General features: G+C 33.9%; 2 protein-coding genes across 2 annotated transcripts; both read left to right on the top strand.

Moving 5' to 3' along the window:
- Positions 1-314: 314 nt before the first annotated feature.
- LOC115975422 (embryogenesis-associated protein EMB8) lies at positions 315-16,709 on the top strand. Its single transcript, XM_031096189.1, has 14 exons — positions 315-709; positions 814-903; positions 3,283-3,344; positions 4,731-4,831; positions 8,961-9,050; positions 9,409-9,531; positions 11,822-11,899; positions 13,186-13,271; positions 14,013-14,061; positions 14,672-14,728; positions 14,808-14,938; positions 15,020-15,103; positions 15,779-15,848; positions 16,009-16,709. The coding sequence occupies exons 1-14, from the start codon at positions 441-443 to the stop codon at positions 16,483-16,485; spliced, it is 1,767 nt and encodes a 588-aa protein (XP_030952049.1). The 5' UTR covers positions 315-440; the 3' UTR covers positions 16,486-16,709.
- A 5,983-nt stretch (positions 16,710-22,692) lies between these two features.
- On the top strand, positions 22,693-24,087 carry LOC115974892 (GRAS family protein RAM1-like). Its single transcript, XM_031095447.1, has one exon. It carries the CDS (start codon positions 22,693-22,695, stop codon positions 24,085-24,087), a length of 1,395 nt encoding a protein of 464 aa, XP_030951307.1.
- Positions 24,088-24,908: the final 821 nt, after the last annotated feature.

Raw genomic sequence — 24,908 nt, 5'->3', positions numbered from 1 at the left:
TTTATTACAACTATCTTATTATTATGGTTATTATAAATGTTATTATTTTATTTAGCTGATTGTAATGATTTTAAATGTTACTTTAATTGATCAAATTTACTAATAATTTGTCATGGATAATTGTAACAAAAATTATAATATTATTTTTATGTGATCCAATAAATTTAAAAAAATATTATTTTCACATCAAATATTATGTAATAAGTGAGTTCTAATTAATTTTAACCCGTAAATATTTTAACGATGAAGAAGAGATCTGACGATGGATAACGTACTATACTTAGAAGTACGGTGATCAATGGTTAACATCCAAACCTATCACCAACAACTCAATTTCCAACGTCGAAACTAACGCGCTGTCTCTGGCTATCTTGTATTTCTCTCCTTTACCATACTTACACCAATATTTGGCAAATTTCCATTCCCATTTGATATTGGTGATGGATAGCTCACAAGTAGAAATAGAAGAACAAGGGTTGGGTGCCAATCCGTACGGTCTATTGTTGAAGGCGCTAACATTAATACCCTCTTGGCACTACTTTTTGGCCTTTCTTATTCTCTCCCTCCTCTTTCTCTACAATTTCTTGGAATTCCATTTCCTCCGGGATTTGTTTTCCGGATTCAGAGGACATCCCGTTTCCTTAACTTACAACCCTGGCTCCGTCATCCACGACGCCGTCGTTTCCAAGTGCCGCGTTCTCCGTGGCCGGTACCAACTAAACTAAACTAACTCTTTCTCCTTTCCTTTCCCTTTTATTCAATTCGCTTGGGTTTTTCTCGGGAATTCAATGGAAATGGAATCAAACAATGCAGGTATTGTGCGACGCCATGGCTATCTAGCCCTCATGTACAGACTGTTTTTCTCAATTTCAATGGGAGGCCTCCTGTTTTTAGCTACAGAAGGTGCTCGTCAACTCTTTTATTTTATTTTATTTTTAATTTTATGTTATTGGTTCAGCTTTTTGTGGCATAAATTTTTTTGGGTTGAAAGTTTAAATTAAAATTTTTTTTTGATTGTTTTATTAGGTACGGTTTTCGCGTTCTTTTTTAGTGTCTGCTTGTATAAGTATTGGACAAAACTGATCAATAAGATACTTTAGAATTAGAAGAATACATTGGGTCCCAGTTAATTCAACTGATAAGTCTCTTGTTAGTCGAACAAGAGATATGAAATATGAGGTTCGAACCCGCCCTACTGCAAAAACAAATTGGTGTGTTGGCCTATTGATAGAGCAATTGTTATGGAGTAGTCGCCATACGTTGAAATCCTATTGTATTCTTAAAAAAGAATTAGAAGAATACATGTGGTCGACTCTAATTAGTTTTTTAAGGATTTTGGGAATACGGCTTGGGTGTTGTTGAAGTCAAAATAGAAATGGATACTAATTGATGCACACTAAAATTTGAAACCACCTTTTATTCTCTTATTAAAAAAAAAGAAGATAAAAGAACCCACCTTTTTTTTTTTTTTTTTGATGAATAAGAAAAATCTGTATAAATAAAGCTTCTCTATGCAAAGGAGCACAAAGAAGTCATAAAGACATTTTAGAACTGTTATGTGTATTTTGTCTCGTTTAATATTTGTGTGTGCGATTCTCATCTACTTGTATGCTTGATATCAATAAAGTAACAAACAAAAAATTACGTCTTTATAGCCCAGGAAGTAAGTTCTATCAATTTTTAAGATGGAATGTACTTTAAAATTTCTTGGATTTCCTAGATTTACCTTCATCAAGAACTAGAACCAATTCATTGTCAATAACAGTGGGTATACGATGAGCTACAGTAATGACAGTGCATCTCTTTCTCTTCTCTGATTGTTTCTTGAATTAGATTACCTGTTGCAGTATCTATAGAAGCAGTAGCCTCATCCAACACTAGAATTGTTTTCTTCTTGAGTAGAACCCTGGCCAAGCAAACAAGCTGCCTCTGTCCAACACTCCAATTTTCTCTATCTTCTGCAACTGCATCATTGCCCACATTCCAAAATGAAAATCCAAGCAATAAAAGAAAAATGAGTTTGTGAAAGAGTGGGAAAAGGAAACAATAAGTTTACCAAAACTTATTTACTAATTTCTATACCTGGTGCATCAAGAAGCCTTTGGTCCTGTTTCACTATCTCTGCAAGACGACACTTTCTGATAACCTGACCTATCAAGCTAAGTTAGTGAAGGAAACCAAAAAAAAGAAAGGGAGAAGCTTCAGTGATTCTTTCAAAAAAGTATTTTTGAGTACCAACCTCCCAAATTTCTTGATCCGAATGCTGTTGCAAAGGATCCAGATTACTTCTCACAGTTCCCTGAAACAATGTTGGGTCTTGTGGTATTATACCCAACCTAGACCTTAAATCCTGTAAACCTATTTTACAAATATCAACTCCATCGATCAGAATCCATCCTCCTGAAGGCTCCGCCACCCTAAAGAGCGCTTGAATTAAAGTTGACTTTCCACTTCCTGTCCTCCCCACAACTCCAATTTTCTTCTCTCCCGGGAAGGTGCAAGTGATCCCTTTTAGAACCATTGGAAGTGTAGGATTATACTGGACATGAAGGTTTTCAAGCTCTATCCTTCCATCTGTTGGCCATTCAGGCTTTGGCCTATGATCTTCAATCACTAGGGGTGCTTCACTTGGTATATTTGTAACTGATATCATTTTGTTCTCAACATTACAGATTCCATATCACCCATGCTTGAGACAGTACACTACATTGTTGATTTTTCACATTAGTAGTATGGGAACCCTGTTGCTTCCTTGATGCATTTTCTTTAATGAAATATTATCAATTTGTTTGTTTAGGTATCTAAAATTATTCCAAGTACATTTTCTATGTTGCATCTGTAGTAGAAAGATGCGATGCTATTTGTTTCATTGATCAATTTGTGGTGTGTTTTCTTTTGTGTAGCCCCCTCCTTGCTTTCTCCTCCTCCCCCCCCCCCCTCTCCCGCGTTTTTATAGCAATGTCTATTACACACAACTTTGTGTGAGCAATGTCTATTACACACATCCTTTTACACACAAAGTTGTGTGTAAATTTTTTTTTAAATCGAAATCGTCACTTGAAGTCACGATTGATGTTTAAAAAACTATTACACACAATTTTTGTGCAATAGCTTGTGTGCACTAGTATTTCCCTTTTCTTTTGTTGGCTTTGGGTTAAAGTTTCCCTTTGTTTAAAAATCTTCAGGGTTTCACTTTTTGTTATATGATGTAAACATCACAATTGGTGTCTTGAATTTTGATCTGAGGTTTTACCTAACAAATATTCTCTCTCTCTCTCTCAGACAACTGTTTTATACGTCTGACGGTGGAACCATTGCTTTGGATTGGCTAATGAAATGTGATGGTAAATATGAAACATTCAACTTTAAGTTAGTGACTTTGATAGTTTGATTATCTATGTATACATATGCACATGTGCATGCATAGTAGGTTTGGTACTTGTTATCATGTGATTAAATGTCTCAAGTTGGGAAGCATATGCATAATTCCTATTTATTCAGATTTTGCATCTCATTAACAATCTATCTTATGGAGAAAAAAACGTATATTTTTTTTCTTTTCTTTATTTTAGATTACTTTATGTCTTCAGAATACAACCTGCTTTATTATTAATCTTTCCAGTCTTTTATGGTTCTCTTATTTGTGTATGTGTTTTAATATTTCATGATATTATTACCTGATACTGGGAGGTGTCATTCTTTTTATTATTATTATCATTATAAATGTAGATCCTTATGTTCATATGTTTCTTGGGCAATGAATTCCATTTCCATCTTATATTTGGAAAGCCATTTGTTTGTGGACTGGTGCAAGAATTTCTAGGTATCATCTTTATCTTTTTTTTGGCTAGGTTTATATTATTAAGAGGTTGGGCCTTGGTGTGATGGCAAATGCCTTCCACCAAAAGTGACAAGTTGCAGGTTGGAGTTTGGGAATTAGCCTCTCCAACAAAAATTAGGGTTAAGATTGCATACCAATCACCTTTCCAGACTCCACAAAAGTGGGTGCTTTGTGTATTGGGTACAACCTTATAAGTTTATATTATTAACATGGTTGCAATTATTGCCGAATGGTGGTCCTTATTTTGAGCATTTGGACCCTCTAATCAATAAAAGTAATTATTATATAATTCCAATAAGGTCAAAGCTTTTGATTCAGTGAATGATACAAATCTTTTGAATCAAGAGGTGCCAGAAGGTTGCTAAATAATATTTAATAAATCTACATGATGATGCATGGACCATGGAGGTCTGTACTATACAGTTGTAATAGTTACATTTCAGCATTACATCAATCTGTAATCTTTATATAGGTAAGGACATGTCAACTTTGAAATTTATACTGCATTTATTGAGTTCTCTGTTGCTCTGTGTGTTTCCTCCACCCCCCCCCTCCCTGCCCCAAAAGACGAGATGTTTAGATGTTCAAAATTTACATTCTATACACTCTTGCTTTCTATTGTTGATTTATGGATGATTGCTTGGTTATATTTTTAATTCTTATCTGTATTTTCTATCATTACTACAATTAACATATCCAAAGTAACTGGTACATTCTTGTCGACTTAGATAACTACCTGTTAGGGCATGTTCACTTTTTTTTTTTGGTTGTTTTTTTTTGTTTTTTTGCAACATTCTGATCTTGTGTGGTGTTACAACACTCATGACTTACATTAATGATATGGTAAACCTTTATAGTTTTCTGATTCAGGTATTGAATTATTTTACAGTTTCAGGAGGTGCTTTACACGTGAATAGTTCTATTTCTAGAAATGAAACTACTCCTATCATGGTAGTGGTTCCTGGATTAACAAGTGATTCATCATCAGCTGTAAGTTCTGTATTTACTCCTTCACTCTTGTTTGTAATTACGCACTCCAAGTGCTTACCATTGTTACTCTGGTCCTTTTAGTATAGGAATACAATTTTTCATATCAACTTGTTTGATTTGGTATGGTTCATATGGAATTACTGAATTGACATTAATTACAAGTTACAGTAGATGGATTATTGCATTGGAAACCAGTGAAATTATTATTATGGGAGCTTGATATTCCTGCTGAAGTTTGGTGATCTTGGGTGATGAATCTTAGTACGCCACTATAAATTTCTGGTCACTATCTCAATAAGTGAAAAAACTCAAACTACTTGCTCAGTTTGTCAGGAGTTAGTTAGACATGGCACATATAACACATTGAGCACATGTGGAAATTCATTCAAGCAGGTCTAATTAGTTAGTTGAGCATGAGCCAATAGGAGTGACGCATGTAATAGCCAATGAGAATGAGGCAAGAAGTGTATAAAAAAGGCGTTGTAATCATGTGTAGTCATATAATGAAGATTAAGGTATTGTTTCCTTCTTATTTCTCTAATTCTCTCTAAAGGCTCATTCTTTTGATTATCTCAAATTCTTATGGAGCTTGCATCTTAAAACATCAAAATAGCCCTAAACTTAAGACATAATTGAAACTCTAATTATTTTGAAGTTCAAACACCAAAACCCTAGCTCTCTTGATTCAAGAAACCACTTGAAACCTCAAGATTATCCTAACCCCAAACCAGTTTCCTATCATCCTACCTAAGTTTGATTACTTAGGATAATGTAGGTGTGATTACCTAGTATTTTATCTTTCTTTATTTCACTTTCTATTAGTTGTTTTAATACCAAATAGCCATCAAACATGTTCAAGATCCAATATTTTCTTTACCTAAACCCGTAAACATCAAACCTTATTCAAGAGCGCTTCAAGATCTCATCAATAAATCTAATTTAGTGTTGAATTCCTAAAGATCCTACATCAAAATTAGTATCAGAGCTTATTAAGGCTTCCGTCATACATCACACATCTGATTTTGGGGATTAAGTTTTTAAGACTTGATTGACAAGTAACTAGGAGACCAAGTTACTTGACTCACTTTAGTTTGAGCTTCTTTTAGTCATTAAATCAGGACAGTTTTTCAATAGTTGAAAGTCATGAGTTTTTAAATGGAAAGAAAAGTAGCTAGTTTGCAGGTAAGTAGATACTTAGTTATGGAAGTTTTTTTTTTTTTTTTTTTTTTTTTTGAAATTAGTTATGGAAGTTGATGGATAACTAGTATGTTTGGTAAATACCATTTAGTGGACCTAGACATGGTGTGTAATCCTAGTATGTTTGGTGGATTGTATGTTAAAGATCACATTTAACTAAGCCTAATTAGGGAAATGGTCACATGTTTTCCCATACTTCAACCCGATAACATTTGCCTACAACTACTTCACTCCACATAACACCAAAGCCACATATTCGAGCTTATGAAAAACAATGCATTGAGGACAACTTAGATCTAGTGTAGATCTGATATGAATTTGCCAAAGATGTCATCGTTAAAATTGAGAAGGATGCCCTTTGGAGGCAAGTGATAAGAGGTGAAATATGAATGTGTATGGGGGGCTGGTGTACTAGATCTGTTAATGGTCCATATGGTGTTGGTTTATGGAAAAATATCAATCGAGGATGGCCTTCTTTTTCACGCCATATTCTATATGATATTGGTGATGAGTCTAGGGTGAAGTTTTGGCAAGACTGTTGGTGTGGTGAGACATCCCTTGCAGTCAGATATCCTGACTTATTTTAGATTTTGCAAGGATAAGGAGACTAGTGCGGCTGCGCTTATGAAGTACACCAATGGCGTCCTCTTTTGGGATGTCAGTTTCTTTAGGGGTGTGCATGCATGGGAATTAAAGGCTATGTCAGGTTTCTTGGATACCATATATGGTTCTTCAATAAGGGGGTTTGGTAAGGATAAGATGTGTTGGAAACCTAGTAGAGATAAGGGGTTTAAGGTTAATGATTATTATAGAATTTTAGTGGGTTCTACTAACTTCTGTTTTCCTTGGAAAAGTATCTGGAAACAGAAGATTCCTTCTTGAGTAGCTTTCTTTGTTTGGACTGCTGTTTTAGGGAAATGCTTGACGATTGACAATTTATGAGGAAGGAAGATTTGGATATTAGATTAGTGTTACATGTGCAAGTGTAATGGTGAATCAATTGCCCATCTCTTTTTTCATTGTCCGGTTGCTATGGATCTGTGGGCTATGGTTTTGGGTTTATTTGGAGTAAGTTGGGTGATGCCACAATCAGTTTTTGGGTTCTTAGCGTGTTGGCAAGGCAGGTTTGGTCGTCATTGAAATGGTTATATTTGGTTAATTGTTCCCCATTGCTTAATGTGGTGTCTTTGGTGGGAGAGAAATAGTAGGTGTTTTGAGGATATTGAGAGATCCATACTAGACCTCAAGTTATTTTTCTTTAGAACTTTATTGGACTGGTTGGTTGCTATGCAAAACCAATCATTCCCTTCTTTTATTGATTTCCTTGATTCTTGTAATTTTTGTACTTGATTTGTTGACCCCTTATACACTCCCTTTGTACTAGGGTGTTCCTTTTTTGATATCAATAAAACTTATTACTTATCAAAAAAAAAAAAAGACTCTTACAAAGGATTTAAGAAGAAGTTTCAGTAATAAAATAAGAATAAAGTAAAGAAAAGGTAATAGGATTGAAGTTGGAGCATTCCAATATCAATTTCTACACTAAAAGAGCTCAAGAAAAATTTTAGATATGAAATTTCATAAAATAGATAAGAAAACACTACCAACAATGGACTACTGGGCTATGGGCTATATAGGGCCTTGTAAAATACGAAAAGCATAATAAATAAATAAAATAACATAGATAAATAAAAGAAATAGGGGGCCTTTTCTCCATGGGCTTAACTTTTCCTACATCAGAAAAGCATCAAAGTTTGTTGGGATCTGTTCTCAAGTTATATCGAGTTTGTAGTTGGGGATGACATGCGGGTTTGATTCTGGCAAGATTTGTGGTTTTGGTGATTCTTTCTTTTTTTGTTTTGGGATAAGTACTAAATAATATCCTAAGTGCCGAGAGGGGAGAGGGGGAGGGGGGTGGGCATAACCCAAAGGACAAAATTTAGATACAGTACTTAGATGCTATTCCTTAAGTTCCCCTCTTAAGATTTAGCTATGTGACTTTTTTCTTATGGGATGAAAGTGTATTTTTAGTCAAATATAGCCACATGACTGCATCTTAAGAGGGGAAACCTAAGTAAAAGCATCTAAGTACTATATCTAAGTTTTGCCCTAACCTAAATACAAGGAGTTAAAAAAGGGGTGGTTCCAAGAAGAAAATGGAGAGGCAAAGGGGGAAGAAATGCAACATCAACTCATTCAGTTCAGAAATGCAATAAAATTTTACATTTATATATAGAGAGAGAGAGAGAGATTGGTTCAAGTTACATCTGGTGTGCCCTTTAATCAAGTGAAAAACAATAAATAAGGAGAGAGAGAGAGAGAAAGAGAGAATGCTAGTATTAATTACGAATGAGGTGGAAAGTTATAACATTTAATGGTATTTTTTTAGCTGTTAGGTCTCTTTTAAATCTATGGTGTAAAAAATGTGTAATTTTACAAGAGTTACACCAAATGTAACTTGAATCTATCTCATACACACACATATATAAATCTAACAATGAGCCTAATGAGCGAAAATCAAAAGAATGATGAACTAAAGGCCAGTTAAAAAAAAACCTTCTTTGGTTATTGGTAAGGAGGCTTCTGTTGCCTCATATTTGGGCATATTAGAGGAGGGGTAGTTTGGTATTGGAACCCTAGGTCTGTTTGGAAATTGAGATCATTTGCTGAATTTTCTGATTTGTATTCAATTTACCCATTGCGAAGAAAGCATCAGATATATCCCAAACAAATCTCGTAACCAAAATGAATGGTGAAAGTGAAGAAAGGATACTAATGCTTTTCTTCTTGTCAATAATTCAGGATTAAATCTACTTTGTCCTTAAATATGCTCGGTATTCTTTTTATTTCGAGCTTTCATCATGTTAAAGGAGTTTGTTTATATGAGGATTGTTTAATATTGTTTGACCTTGCTTTACAATACCTATTGCAGTACTTAAAGCATCTTGCCTTCAATACAGCAAAACATGGCTGGAATGTAGTTATTAGCAATCACCGAGGGTTGGGTGGTGTTTCAATAACTGTGAGTTTTTCTTTTCTCTTCTTTCTCCCCCCTTTTATCTGAAATAAGTGCTTTTTTCTTTTTCTGTAAATATATAAATATAATTTTTGGGTTCTAAAATCTGCATACTCGGTGTTTACGAGTTGCTCTCTTCTGATGAAAGTGTTGCACACCTTTAAAAAAGGAAACAGAGAGAGCATTTTTCATATATGCATTTTTTATGTATCTTTGATTATGCATCAACTGACTCTCAGCTTGTCATATATTTTGCTGGTCACTATCAACCTAGCTTTGAGAAGCTGATTGTTTCATTTTTACGTCTTTAAAAGCCTTTTACAATGTTTAACCTTATTTGCTTTTTCTATCACCATTTTTACAGTCTGATTGCTTTTATAATGCTGGATGGACGGAGGATGTACGTGTGGTTATTAATCATATCCATAAAGAATACCCTAAGGCTCCTTTATTTGCCGTTGGAACTAGCATCGGTGCCAATATTCTGGTATCTTATTTGAATGTGCTATAATTATTTTAAGCTTATTTAAATATACACTATGAATGTTCCATTTGAAACCTTTTCTCTTTTTTTTTTTTTTTTTTTTTCCCTGTAAAACTTAAAAGTATATTTAGATATTGTTAATTGTAACATCTTAGAACAGTTTGATCAGGGTTCAGAGAAGCTAGTGTCATCAATTTTATTAATCTTCTCTAATTCATATTGAGGTCAAGTCCCTTGAGTAGTTAAGGTTAGAGGGGGCATTGTCAAGAGGTGAGAGGGTGAGATGGTTTGTGCAGGCAGTGAGAAGTTAATTTCAATTGCCTCAGAGAAATTTAAAGAAGTCTTGGCATCATGCATTCAATTGTCTCTGGAGGTGAGAGGTGGGATGGTTTGTGCAGGCAGTGAGAAGCCAATTTCATTTTAATTTATTTTTAACTATCAGAGGCAATTTTGTAATTTTGCGGTTTCTAGACATGGATTGTACTATTTGTTGTTTGGGTCTTATTTTGGGGTTTGATTATGTCATTGGGTTTTGTTTGTGAGTTTAGTTATTTAGTTTGGGCATGGTTATCAAAGCCCTAGGAGTCCGAGTCCTATCAGGGTTATACAGATTTAGTCATCTATTTATATAAATGTAATGCTTTCTTTCAATAGAGTATATTTTCTAAATTTTTCAATAGTTATAAAGCTTTGTTAAGGTTTGTATTAAGCTTCAAAGATGGACACAAACGGACACACCATCTCAGTAGTTACAAAGCTTTGTTAAGCTTTTTAATGTTTTAAATACCTGGTATTTTGAAGACTCTTAAGGGACAGTAGTTGATGAAAATCTTTGAGTTGAGAAGAGTCTAAATGCTTCATTCATTATACTTATTCCCAAAAAAAAAAAAAAAAAAAAACCAATAGCTTCAAATAGCAGAGTTCTGGCCAAGTATTTTGGTGGGAAGCTTCTACAAAATCCTAGTGATGTTGGCCCTGGTTGAAGAGTGTTGTGGGAAAGCTAATTTTTAAATCACAAAATGCATTTGTGTACTGGGACAGTGGGAGGTGCTTTCTATATTTGATTTTTAATAAATTTTCTTATTTACTTATGTAAAAAAAAAAAAAAACATTTGAGGTGGGGAGGCAGATTTTAGATTCTGTGCTGATAGTGAACATACGTTTGTATAACAGAATGCAAGGTAAGATTCCAGTGTTTAAACTGTACTCCTGAATTGCTTTCAGGCCAATTACTTTGGTGGAAAGCCTCTACAATATCTTTGTATTGTTGATTTTACTGTAGGAGCAGTTTCATTTGGTATAAAACCTTTCTTTTTTTCTTTTTTTTTGAGAATCCAGTTTGGCATATAACCTATATACTTAAACTGTACTCCTGAATTGTTGTAAAAAGTTTTCATTGATGCAAATTTTGTTACTTATCCTAAGAAAAATATTAATCTTCTCTTGACATGAGACTGTATAAACTTTTTTCCTTCATCTATTTTCAATCTCCTTTCCTGAGGCTTGCTGTCAACTCTTGCTTCATGTGTTGGCATTGGTATTACTTGATGCTTCTTGATTTGTCAATTTTTCTTTTCCATGTAGAGTTTTTGTCACATGCTTTTTCACTTTCTTATAGAAATAATTGTTACTTAATGTTTTTATGAAGTATTTCTCTGAAATTGGCACCCACATTTGCTCTTGCTTTGTTCTCTTTTCTCTACTTCTTGAAGGTCCAAGATAGTGCTATATCATCAAAGTAGAAAAGGATCTCCTGCTTTACTCTTCTACCAAGTTATTTTACACCCATTGCTTTGGCACTCCAGCTCTCTAGTGGGCCCTTTCTTATGTTTTAGGTTGATCAGGTGGATGGTGGGTGCCTATGATCTTCCCTTGTCCTTAAGGGAACATAATCTTTTTAGCAATACCTGTTCATTGAGAATCATAGTTGTTTTCTTCTTTTCTTACTTTATCAGTGAAATAAGAAAGTACTACATTCTTGATTGGTCAGTTATACTTTTTGCAAGCTGAACTGCTTGCTACAATATGGAATTGAATTGCTTTTTATTTTATATAACAATTGAGTTTTGTCTATTAACCATTTTTTGTTGTTTTGATGAATTTTTTTAATTTCTTTATGTGGCACTGTCTGCTTAAAAGTTGCTAATATTGATTTGTAATAGACAACATGCTGCATGGCCACTCTTGGAAACTGTATACCATTGGAAGCATTAGTTTGTGAGCCAAATTTTATTATATACTTTTGACATTCTACTTTAAAGTTTAAATCCTTTAATTTGATACTTGTTTGCAGGTAAAATATCTTGGGGAGGATGGAGAGAATGTTCCTGTTGCTGGTGCTGTAGCTATAAGCTCTCCTTGGGACCTTTTGGTTAGTGTTTTACTTAAAATGACTCACTGACATTATTTTTACATTACAAGTGGTACCAGTACTTTTATGTTAGAGATCTCTCATGTCTACACCATGTACTTGACAGTTGTCATGAATCAAACTCTTTCCCCTCTTCCATTGAGTAAAACATTGTCCTGTTCTTCAGTTTTTTCCCTACTATAATCTCTCAACAGGTTATGCTTATATGTGACACACTTCCCTTTGCCCATCTTCACAGTAATTAATAAAATGGCCAACAAGAACAATAGAGTAGAGTGAAATTGGTATGGAGTCTAAAGTTTTTCTTCTTTGTTTCCCTTTCCTACTTTTGCGTGCGTGCATCATGTAGGATCCTAGATGATGGCTTTAATGACTGCACACATATTCTTGGAAGAAAAACATTCTAAGGTGTGCCAGCCACAGACTCAGTTATTGACAATTCAATCTTTAGGCTAACAATTTCAAACGTGTTGCCAGATGTAAATGGTATTTTAAGTTGGGTCATTGGACAAGAGCACTTGTACTCTTGGATATATATCAATCAAGAATCTTTCTGCAGCTAATTTATATGATGATGCTGGTTAGTAGGGAGGAACCTAGATCTGTTTATATGAAAAAAAGAAAAAAAAAAGAAAAAAAGAAAGAAAGAAGCAACCTAGGATAATTAAGCATCCAGTTTGATTCGTAGTGGCAATCTTCAAGGAGCATTTCCAAATTGTCTCCATGGCACCTATGTTGATTATGTTGTGATTTCTACTTACCTAAAAGCTATGTAATTTAAACCATCAATAATGCTAACAGTAGTGGGTGAGTTACATAGCTTTATGTCTGAGGATGTAATATCCTCAGCTACAAAACATCTGGCTTTTAGTTAAAAGGCTTATATTGGAAAACTTTCCAATAAAAAATCATACCATGGTTTGACCAGGTGAGATGCATGGATTGAGGCAGATTCAAAAATGATTTACTTCTATGGATTTTAAGGAAACTCACAACCTCATGTGGTAAATTGTATATCCCAAGCAAGAAAGACCACAGACCAAAATTTGGTTATTTGGGATAGCTTTTCTATCCATCTGTTTGATTGGTTTTTGTGTGTGTATTTGTGGTTTTTGTTTTTGTTTTTTTTGTTAAGGTGTATTGATTGGATTATTATTTGGTCAAATTAGCTACTGTAAAATTTGCAGTCAATGACTTTGATGAAGAACTTGAAATTATATATTTGATTTTGTCAGTTAATTCTTTATTAACTAACTCGATGCTATATCCTTTTCCCTCCTTTATAGATTGGTGACAGATTTATATGCCGCAGGCTGGTGCAAAAGCTTTACGATAGAGCTCTTACTATTGGCCTTCAAGGTTATGCACAATTGTATGTCTGTGCTAACTATTTATTGTGTATGCACTACAAAATCTAAGCAGTTGGGTTTGGATGGTAAACTCTAGAGTTTTTTACTTTACACATCCACCCACAGGCATTTATAGATAGGGTTCGGTTCAAATGAAACCTACAACAATAGCAAAAGCCTTAGTCCCAAAATTTGGGGTTGGCTATGGATCCTCAACAAACTAGTTAGGGTCCGGTTCAAATGAAACCCGCTGTAACTTTTTATTTATGTTACCCCACTTAATTAATTTTTATTGGATTAATATTTTGAGACTCCCATCATTGAATTTATATGTATTCTTTGTTGTGTTATTATTAACACACATGCCAAATTATATTAATAAGATGTTATTTACTATTCTATTTTTAACTCATATTTTATGCATAACTTAAAGTACAATCAAATGTTAAATTTAAAATTTTAATAGATGAGATAGTTATTGATCTTTGATCATCTTGATATTTTGCACATGGAGAGTTTAAAGAGACAATGCAATCTAATAGTGGATTTGTCAAAGGATGCATCCAAATCCAATAGAAATTTTTTAAATGGTTAACATTGATAAAAATTACGCTAGATGTAACTTGAACCTAAGCCCCCCACACACGTGTGTTGAATATAACCCATATATATATATATATATAAGTTTTGATGTCACTAATAATGGTATCTGTTTGTTATTTGCTGCTGGACTTCATATGAGAAATTTTAACTGTTCCATGCAGACACCAGCCTCTCTATTCTCGTCTTGCTAACTGGGAAGGCATAAAAAAGGTTGACTTTGTCTCTTTCTGATAAGATTTAACTTGTTTATGTATTGGACCGCATCAGCATAGTTGTGAACATAAGAAGTCAAAGAACAACTTATAGTAGTTGATGCTATATTTAGACACTGTTGGAGATGAACTTCATATTTTTCAATTTTCCTTTCCTTTGAACTTGAAAATTTTCTTTGTTTTCATTCCCTCACGGGCATATGGACACTCAATTTTTTTTTTTATGAGAGTTCCATAAATATTCAAGACTTATGTCCTTGGTAAAACTAGAAATGCATACCATGCAGAAAAAAATCTGTTTTACTCCCAAGTCAAAGTTCGAAATCAAAACAGCAATTTTGGAAATATGTAACCGGCCTGTTTTTGTAGCTTCAATTTTACATCTTTGTTTCAACATTTCTGCTGTTGCATTTCTAATGTTGTAAGCATAATATTTATCTAATGCTATATCTTCATTTAAGATTTAACTATCATACTTTACATGAAGGGAAAGCATTCACATGATGTTTACTGTAGTTAGGCATTAAATGTTCTGCCTTGCATATACCTGTTATGTATCCTGTTTCAACTAATGCTTCTTTTTTGGGTGATCTCTTGTGCATTAAAAGTCACGTTCTATTCGAGATTTTGACTGCCATGCGACCTGCCTTGTTGGAAAATTTGAGGTACTTTGGCCTGACATAATCACCTATCTTTTCTTGTTTACTTTCTTTTATGACCGAAAGAATCACCTTGCTTTCTCAGACTGTGGATACGTACTACAGGCGCTGTAGTAGTGCTAGTTATGTGGGAAATGTGTCAATACCACTACTCTGTATCAGTGCTTTGGATGATCCAGTCTGTACAAGGGAAGCTATCCCTTGGGATGAATGCAGGTGAATGTGCTCTTTTGTATCTCTGAGTGCTTTATTATACTGTCATTCTATAGCCTTGTTCTAAAACTTAGTCTTTAACAGGGCAAATAAAAATATTGTGTTGGCTACCACAAAGCATGGAGGACATCTAGGATTCTTTGAAGGAATAACTGCATCTGGCCTCTGGTAATTATTTTTATTGATGTTACTAGGATATTACATTAATATATTTCAGAACATTTAGTTAATATCCAATAGTATAGTAGCAGTCCACTTATTATTGTATAGTAGCAGTTCACATGATATTGTATATTAGTAGTCCACATGATAATTTTTTGAGCCTCATAAAGCTCAGATTGCCATTTGTGGTAAGAGATTGGTCCTGATGTCAAATGGGTTGCTTCACTAGGTGCGATGGTGCGCATGAAGGTTTTATGGGTCCAAAGCATCTTGAACTGGCCCCATTATTGTTCAAAAGATTCAGTTTACTTACCTTAAAATATGATCAGTATCATCTCAAAACAGCTTAGGTGTATATTTAGGTTGCCTACACAAAACCGCTAGCTTTGACTATGTTTAGTTAGGTGTTTAGAATTTTTCATTGCTCCAAGCTTGTAGGCAAACCTTTTTTTTGCCATATTTATTTGGTAGGGTTTGCATGATGATGTAGGTTGTGTTGGATATTAGGGAGAGTCTAGGTGGTCTGTTGTAATGTGATTTCAATCACATGCGTAGATGGTTAATTTTTTGTGTGATTGTTGTTGCATCAAACTTTTGATGGTTTTTTCCAATGTCATTCTCTAAGCAGCCGGAATGGGTATGGATTTTTTTAACTAAATTGTTTGCCAATTTTTCTTGCAGGTGGGTAAGAGCAACTGTGGAATTTCTTGATGTTCTACACTCTAGCCCATATATGCATGTACAAAAGAAGGTGAAATCTTTGTTGGATGATCCTTAATTTTTTTTTTTAAAAACTATTGGTATTAAGGCACATAATCTTCAAGAATTCATCAAATAAGTTCTCTTTCTTCCACATGCGATTTACTGGCCATATATGCTCATTAATTCTCTTTATTCTTAAGTGCTTGCAGATTCAGAATTCTGGTCCACATTCAGCATTGGACTCTACAATTGATCAGGGTCCATATGTAAATATCACAGAAGATGGAATGGTGGCTGCAATGTGCAATGAGCAAAATAAAGATGACTCAATAGAGGAAATATCTGAACTGCAGAACATTCATCATGAAAAAGATAATAAAATGGTTTCTGATGCAAAACAAGATGAGCGCTCCACAAAAGCAAAGGATGATTCTTTCCCGGTCATTGCAGACACCACCAAACATGCCACTAGTGTCCAGGATGTCAAGCCACTTGATGTAATTACTCCTATCCGAAGATGCTTAGATCTGCTATCTCGACAGAATAGGTGTTCCATATGGTTGCTTGCTTACATTGCCATTATAACAAGTTGGCCATTGGTAGGCTCAGCTGTTAGCATTGTCTTTAAAAAGAAGCTCAGATATGTCTTACCTGCTGCCTTTTTCAGAAAACATTCTGTTAAATGATCATTGTATTCTGTACATGTTTTTATCATTTGTTGTAATTCTGAAATTGGCATTATCCTACCAAGTTACATTTCCATACTAATTGTCTATGAAATCTCAATAATTCCTCAATCAATCCCAATGAGTGAAGAGGCTGGACAATGAACAGAACAATCAAACTTTTTTTTTCCTTGGAACTTAGTTTTTCCAAGAGAATAAAATAAGTTATGTGAACTTTTATGATACTTTTATATGGTTCTTGAGGGCTTGTACAATTTAAGGCATTGAATTTGAATTTTAAAATCTTTGAATGAAATTTGCGAAGAAGAAGAGCAACACCATGCAGTGTACCCTCGCCTACTTTCGAACCTTTTGCAACTATGCTATAAGGGGGCTCAGCAATAATTTTCAGTTGGAAGGTGGCTATTATGCAGCATTTGGTATTCACTTTGGAAGACCAAAATGAACACAACCATTTTTAGTCCTCAATTGGTTTTGACGCCCGGTTATAATAGGTTGTAGCCAACTCTATAGTGTAAAACCAGAGAACATGCGCGCTCTCTGCATTTGTTCTCCGGTTTTACACTAAAGAGTTGGCTACAACCTATTATAGCCGGAGAACAAATACAGAGCACCCCCAATTGCATTTTCAAAGGCTTTTTATTAAATACAAAAAGTTGAATACCCCGGCTGCAGCATAAAGCTTTTGATCAATGAATGAAATTGCCTTTAGCTTTTACTCGAGTTTTAACCTCCCACCCAATGGCTTTGACAATACTCTCCTAAGCCCCTAAATTGCCCCCCCCCCCCCCCCCCCCCCCTCTTTATATATCTTTGGATTTCTCCATATCCAAATGTGGAATAGTGCAATCCCCCAATACAGATAAAAACTTTGAGACTCTTCACTGTTAGCTTCATAATACACATTTAACAATTTCATTCCAATTCTATTGATCAGACAATGAGTCACTACACCCTTCAGACTCAATTAGAAAAAGAACTCTAAAAAAAACAAGTAATTTCTACTTTCCAAACAAAGTAAACACAAGCAAATCCAAGTAAAAACATGTTTTAAGAATGGAAAAAAGCCGAGAGCCTTATAACTCAACTAGCATCTCTTAGTATTTTTAACAGAGATGTCCAGAGTTCAAATTTTCTCACTTCCAACTATTAAATATCGAAAAAGAAAAAAAATGAAAAAAAAAAATAACAAAAAAGTTTCCATCAATCTTCCCCTTAGAAAGATGCTGGCCAAAATAGGCTTTGACATTGAGTCCGCATGATATGACATGCACCAGGAAAAATGACTCGTGCAGTATCTCCCAAATTTATTAATCCACTGTAGCACGTTGATTATGGACAAAATATTTTGGTAAGAAAATGACATTTTCGACATAAGGATCAAAGCAGAGAAAGATAAGCTTGACGTCCTGATTATACCAAATAAATCCTCGTGGGGGAATTGAAGTTGGGGCGAGCTCCCCTCCCGTTATAATATCTCCAGTTTTCTCCTTTTTTACACCAATGCAAAACACGTGGCAAACAACAAATCCTAAGGTTAGAAAAATCACACGTCAAATACCACTTTTTTCTCTCAATTTTTTCTCTTTCCTTCTTCTTCGCATCTTTCCCCAACATCCCCACCCTAAACGGACCTCACCTACCTGAGCATCAGATGCGTCCAAATTGGCAGATCGAAACTTGATGGCAATGGCTTTGGACTAGAACTGTGGGTTTCACAGCTAAGATTGGCATAGCAAAACAAGAAACCATGGCTGTTTGGATTGACATGGTGGGTTTCATGGCTATGCTGCTATGAGCATCGATGCTCGTTCTGGTGGAGGCGTGTGAAATTGAGGTCCTCCGGCGAGCTTGGGGAGGTGAGACATCGGGTTTGATATGGATTTCTGGCCGTGGGAGTTCCGATGGGTTGTGGGTTTGGCATGAGACTTCTGAATATGCTTTGAAAGCTGTGAAAGAATCAGCCATGGAAGCTTTGAAAGCTTCCTCTCCTTCTTCAAAGCTTTGAAAGCAGCCATGATGTACTTCTCTAATCTTTTATTCCTTAATTTTTTTTTATTCATTTATCCAATTATTTGGCTTTTCTCTTCACATTCAAATCACAATTTAATAAAAACCAAATCAAAGCCCCAATTCATTGTTCTGTTCTCCAACAAAAGTTGTTCCATCAAGCTTTGAAGCTCTTGAAAGAGTTCTTGAGCTTCCTAGATATGGGTCTGGAGTGGCTGATCATTTTGTGATAATGGAAACCATCAAAATATGATTTTGAAAGATCGTTTTTCTTAACAGGTGATTGAAGCAAACCCAGAAAATTTTTTATTGAAAACTGAAAAGGATTAAAAGGGAGAGAAAATTATGTGGATTATTTCTAACCTTAGGATTTATTACTTGCCACGTGTCTTTCATTGGTGTAAAAACATGAGAAAACTGGAGGTATTACAACGGGAGGGGAGCCCGCCCCATTGAAGTTTCCTCTACTTTTCAAAGAATAGTACCTGTCTTTTCTATATGTATGACTATACTGCCTGTGGAGGAAAGGATATTCTTTTCATTTTCTTATATATATATATATATATATAAAATAATTTTACTTACTAGTGCAATGGCACTCATGAACGTGTAAGAATGAATATTCAAAACCAGTAGAGAAAAAGCCAAAGCCAAAGGAAAATGTCAAATAAGTTTCACTTTTGTAATCACAGCCTTTCTTATAAATTAAGATAATAATTGATAGTTCTCTCTATAAACACACTTTGTATGACATAACTGTATAAGTATAAAAGTCACATTTTATTCCTCCTGATTACATACGATTGTATTTATTGAAAAAATAAATATATTTACCAGAATATAAATCTTACATGATATTGCTACATGAAAAGAAATAGAGGTAAGTGAAGTTCGAATGCAGGTGATGACAGGGAACCTAGCTGTTCGACCCAATTGATCTTTGACCTATGACTTTGTGTACCTTTAACCTTTTTCTGTATATATATATATATATATATATATATTAAAAAAAAAATTCTGGTAGGTAGCAAATTCTAAGAGTAATATTTGTATCTTCTACAAAACCAAAATTGTATTTCTATTTTTTTTTATTGACCAATGATTCCTTATTGACTTGAAGAATTCAAAATGAAATGTAATCTAGAATTTATAATGTAATGTTTTCAATAAGTAGTTATGATCCCCAAATCAAAAAATTCTGGTAGGTAGCAAATTCTAAGAGTAATATTTGTATCTTCTACAAAACCAAAATCGTATTTCTATTTTTTTTTATTGACCAATGATTCCTTATTGACTTGAAGAATTCAAAATGAAATGTAATCTAGAATTAATGATGTAATGTTTTCAATAAGTAGTTATAATCCCCAAATCAAAATAATTGAAAAATAGGATATCAAAATGGAGATAACATATATATATATATATATATATATAGATATATATAGAGGTTGGCTTTTTTGGAATATAACCTATGCGGGTCTCGGAGAGATAACGATAAGTAGTGTTAGTTTAAACTTATTTAAGTTCGGGAATCAGCTTCTATAATAAATTGGAGGTAAAAGTGTTTATATGATCTCCCCGGTCCTATAAAAGTAAGAAATTTGGTGTACTAAGTATGACTTTTTTTATTTTATTTATTATGTTGGCATGTGGGCTGCAATATTGCCCCCAGTTGTGGTATCATGAGTAGAAAATTTTCACTTTTTTCAAGAAAACAAATTACCACCTACACATGTTTGGTGGATCATGTCGAGTATGAGACATTATATAGGATGAAATATAGTTGGCAAACATAAATCTGCGTATATAGTGTATCTCTGAAGTTGCCAAATGCCTGTGTTATAGTGCATGGGGCAGCATCAGCTTGATTACAGCTATTATAAAATACACTAAATTAATTGTGCTCTCTTATTAGGCAAAGATCGAATCATTAAACTAGCAACATGTCCTCCCTAAACAGAACAATCTAGGAGAAATTTAGCATTTCGATAGCTCCATGTTTCATGTGATTTTTGAAGAGCAAATGCTCCTATACATTAATTATGAACTAAGTCCAACTGATACCTTAATGTAACAACTTCCAACTTAATTATTAGTATTCCATAGGGTCAATGCTAAAAAGGCTGGATTTTTTCTTAGTGGACAATTTCCTCAAAAAAGGGGTTTAATTAATTTCATCTACACTTAAATCGATATGATATCTAATTAAGAAATTCAACGTTCAAATACTTGATACTATTAAAATCCATAAAATAATTTACAATTCTTTCCAACAAATTATTAATTATTTTTAAACTAAATAAATCGTGAGAGCAAAAGCCCAATCTATTATTATATTTAATGTAGATAAACCAGTTAATCAATAACATAAAAATATATTTTTTTGTCAACCAATAATACTAAATTAAATAGAACTCAATTTAAAATTTAAGGTTTATAATAATTTTTAACTTACTTCCAAAATTGTAAAATAGATGTCAAATTACTTTTAGAGTATCTCTTTCTTCTTTCCTTTTTCCTCCTTTTCTTTTCTCTACCAATTCTCTTTTTCTCTTCCAGCGGTTGGAAAAGAGTAAAGGTTTAAGTTAAGTTAGATTTTTGTTTTTTGTTGAGGGACTACCTGGACTACCTTTATAAAGGTAGTCCCTCAAAACAAAAAACAAAAATCTTTTTTCTAATTATAATTTTTTTTCTTTTTCAACTTAGTTAAATATGCATAGGCTTTTAAAATTAAAAAGGATCTTTAATTTTTAACAAAGCTCTCATAATTGATCCTATAAAATTGTTTTTAGTAGGTGTATTTAAAAATATATATATTTCAAACTCTCCAATGTTTTACGTATAATCCAAATCTTTTACAAACGTAAGTAAGTTTATTAACGCCCCCACTCCCACAGCATCAATCAAACAATTGGTTTAACTCAATTAAAAATTCACCCAAATTTTTCTAAAAAAATAAATAAATTAAAATATCATTTTACTGTGATATAACCTAAAGCAAGAAGTGGCACCTAGCATTCAAGAGAATGCATTAAAAGAAGTAATAAAAAAATTGAAAACAATGAGACAAAATTAGTGGGAAACCATTGAAGGAAACGTGAATATACTAATGCCTTCATGAGTTTTTTTTTTCAAATAAACTCTAGGAGCTCATTGCTCCACATCTTTTTGTATATATAAATAATTGTTCCCAATAAGTAAAAACTATTATTTACCAGCATAATTCATGTTTCTTGTAAAAATCGATCGGGACCAGGTACATTGTAATTGTGACATACAAACTAATTAACCAATCATCTCCTAATCCTAATATTCTCTAAAAGACATCAAATTCTAATTAATGGCAGTCCATCAAATCAAAGTTAAGTTTCTATGCTCTTATCCAACAGACTTTGTACACACACATCCCTATTGGGTTACAATAATGGAAATTTGAAATTTTAGGTCAAAGCAATTAATTAAGAATTTTTGTGCAAGAATTATTGACCTTATATATGAAGCCAAAATTCATTGTAAGAAACTATGTAGGATATGTAGTACATAGACTATGCCATATTTATATCAAAATATATGTCTCTTCCATTTAAGCTGATATATCCTTGTTGATACAAAGCATCAATTATTGGACCCCCAAAATATGATCCAAATTTATTAGACTTAAAAAGGTCAGTAATTCTCTCTAGGTTAAAACATGGAACTCCCTTACAAAACACAGTCAGATGAATACTAAGACAAGGTCTAGGAGAAAAAAATGAGGACACGTATTTGTTGGGACATCTAGAAGGATATAGAATGAAGACAATTCTTCAAGGACGTTAGGTTGATTCCCCATTTTTCTTGCTATTTTTTGTCGAATGGGCATGGCATCTTTTAAGCCTTCCGAAACTACCAAAGGACCAAAAAACAAATCCTTTCATAGATTTCAAAAGCAGCCCAATATAATAATGGAAAGAATATCATTTTGTTTCTTGACTAAACACTGATTTTGAAGAATCAAAAGATACCCATCTCGTTGGAAAAGAAAGGTAAGAAAAATATCCAACATCTCTCTCTTGTCCTTGGTTCTATTCCCATGTGATTAACAAGGAATGTCTTAAAGTCATGCCCACGCTATAAACTTTCCATAAATACTCAACCTTTATGACCTTCTTTTCTCATATTTTCACACAAACACAACTCTCTCCCTCTATCTTCCAAATGGAAGACACATATGAGGAAGAAGATCTTTTGAATCTTAGCCTTGCCATTGTTACAAATTCAGGGAGTGATGAGAGGATAAGGAAGAGGAAGAGAAGGGATACTTTAAGCCCTATGCAGCAGCATTTGTATGAAGGTTGTGAAGGGAAGATATTTAGGCTTCTCCAAATGAGGGAACAAATGCTAAAACTTGAGTCCCACAAGGTCAGAAAAGCAGTAGTAGTTGAAGATGGAAATGGGCTCCATTTGATCCATTTATTGCTCATTACAGCCACAGCAATTGATCAAAACAAGGTGAGCTCGGCTTTGGAGAATCTAAGCGAGTTGTACCAAAATGTGTCCTTAAATGGAGACTCAGTGCAAAGAGTGGTGGCCTACTTTGCAGATGGTTTGGCAGCAAGGCTGCTTACACGAAAATCTCCCTTCTATGACATAATCATGAAGGAACCAACAAATGAAGAAGAGTTTTTTGCTTTTACTCATCTCTACCGCGTGTCGCCTTATTACCAATTTGCTCATTTCACAGCAAACCAGTCCATAATAGAGGCCTTTGAGAGGGAGGAAGCTATAAACAACAGAACATTGCATGTAATTGATTTTGATATCTCATATGGCTTTCAATGGCCTTCACTTATCCAATCTCTTTCTGAAAAGGCATCAAGTGGAAATCGAATCTCTCTCAGAGTAACGGGGTTTGGAAGAAGCTTGGAAGAACTGCAAGAAACAGAAAACAGACTGGTAAGCTTCTCAAAGGGGTTCCGTAACTTAAGCTTTGAATTCCAAGGACTGTTAAGAGGTTCCAAGCTCATTTACCTAAAGAAGAAGAAAGACGAAACATTGGTTGTAAATTTAGTTTTCTATCTGGATACTTTGAATAATTATCTTGAGGTTTCTGACACTTTGAAATCTATACATTCACTTAAACCCTCCATTGTAATCTTAGTGGAACAAGAAGGAAGCCGAAGCTCGCGAAGCTTCTTATCAAGATTCATGGAATCATTGCATTACTTTGCAGCCATGTTTGATTCATTGGATGATTGTCTTCCGCTAGAGAGTGCCGAGAGGTTGGGCATTGAGAAGAACCATCTTGGTAAAGAGATCAAAAGCTTGCTTAACTATGACAATATTAGTGGTATAAATTGCCCAAAACATGAGAAGAAGGAAACATGGAAGGCAAGTATGGAGAGTCATGCTTTTAGGGCAGGTAAATTAAGCTCCAAGTCTATGATCCAAGCAAAACTTCTTTTGAAAATTAGGACCCATTATTGTCCTCATCAATTCGATGGGGAGAGTAGTGGTGGGTTCAGGGTTTTTGAAAGAGATGATGGAAGAGCTGTTTCTCTTGGGTGGCAAGATAGGTGTCTGCTTACAGCCTCTCTATGGCATTGTGTATGATAGATACTCTTCTAACACATTCATCATTTTTGTAAACTTTATTCAAATAATGAACTTTGACAGAAAGTAAATTTTAAATGACTATTTAGTTTACTTATCTTGTTCAACATTTATTATATATAGGCGAAGATGCATTCTTGGTTTAAACATTTTTTTAGGTCAATTCTCATTTTGGTCTTTACTTTTTTGAAACACCTAATTTAGTCCCTGGAAAATGAAATTGTTACCATTTTGGTCTCAACCATCATCTCAGTAACAAAAATATCTTATGTGGTAGACAGAGTGTCCTATTTGCTAATATAATGTTGATGTGTTCATTAAAATAATTTATCTCGACATTCAAAAATGCCACATCAATGTTTTAATTAAAAAAAGCCATGTTAGAAAAAATAATAAAAACATAATTCTAAACTTCTTATTTTTTAACAAATAAAATAAAATAATTAAATTAGAAAAAATTATTTTCATTATTTTTTGGGAAGATATCATGTTCTTTCCCAACATGATTGTTCAGGGTTAATATTCTTCTAAAGAACATTATTGTTCATGTTTTTATCCAAATCACATGTTTGGTTGCCTAGAAAATTTAAAAGTCAATATTTTCTTTTCTATTCTTACATTTTCTTAGCAACTGACCAAAACACTAAAACCCAAAAAAAAAAAAAAAAGCAATTTGAAACCTCCAGCAAATCAAACAAAAACCTCAAGCAATTCGAACCCAGCAAATAAACTCGTAAACCTAGCAAACCAAAACATTGAAACCCAAAAAAGACCCTGCAATCCAAAACCTCTAGCAAATCAAACCAAAACCTAGAGCAAAT

The sequence above is a fragment of the Quercus lobata genome, chromosome 2 (assembly GCF_001633185.2).
Source record: "Quercus lobata isolate SW786 chromosome 2, ValleyOak3.0 Primary Assembly, whole genome shotgun sequence".
Taxonomy (NCBI): Eukaryota; Viridiplantae; Streptophyta; class Magnoliopsida; order Fagales; family Fagaceae; genus Quercus; species Quercus lobata.
The sequence above is the reverse complement of the archived record's forward strand: the minus strand, read 5'-3'. Positions and strand labels throughout refer to the sequence as shown.

Excerpts from the sequence above, each read along its gene's own strand:
- LOC115974892 (XM_031095447.1), top strand. The coding sequence starts at position 22,693 with ATGGAAGACACATATGAGGAAGAAGATCTTTTGAATCTTAGCCTTGCC.
- LOC115975422 (XM_031096189.1), top strand. The coding sequence starts at position 441 with ATGGATAGCTCACAAGTAGAAATAGAAGAACAAGGGTTGGGTGCCAAT. Across the intron at positions 9,532-11,821 it reads GCATCGGTGCCAATATTCTG|GTAAAATATCTTGGGGAGGA; the intron begins GTATCTTATTTG and ends ACTTGTTTGCAG. Across the intron at positions 14,729-14,807 it reads GCCTTGTTGGAAAATTTGAG|ACTGTGGATACGTACTACAG; the intron begins GTACTTTGGCCT and ends TTGCTTTCTCAG.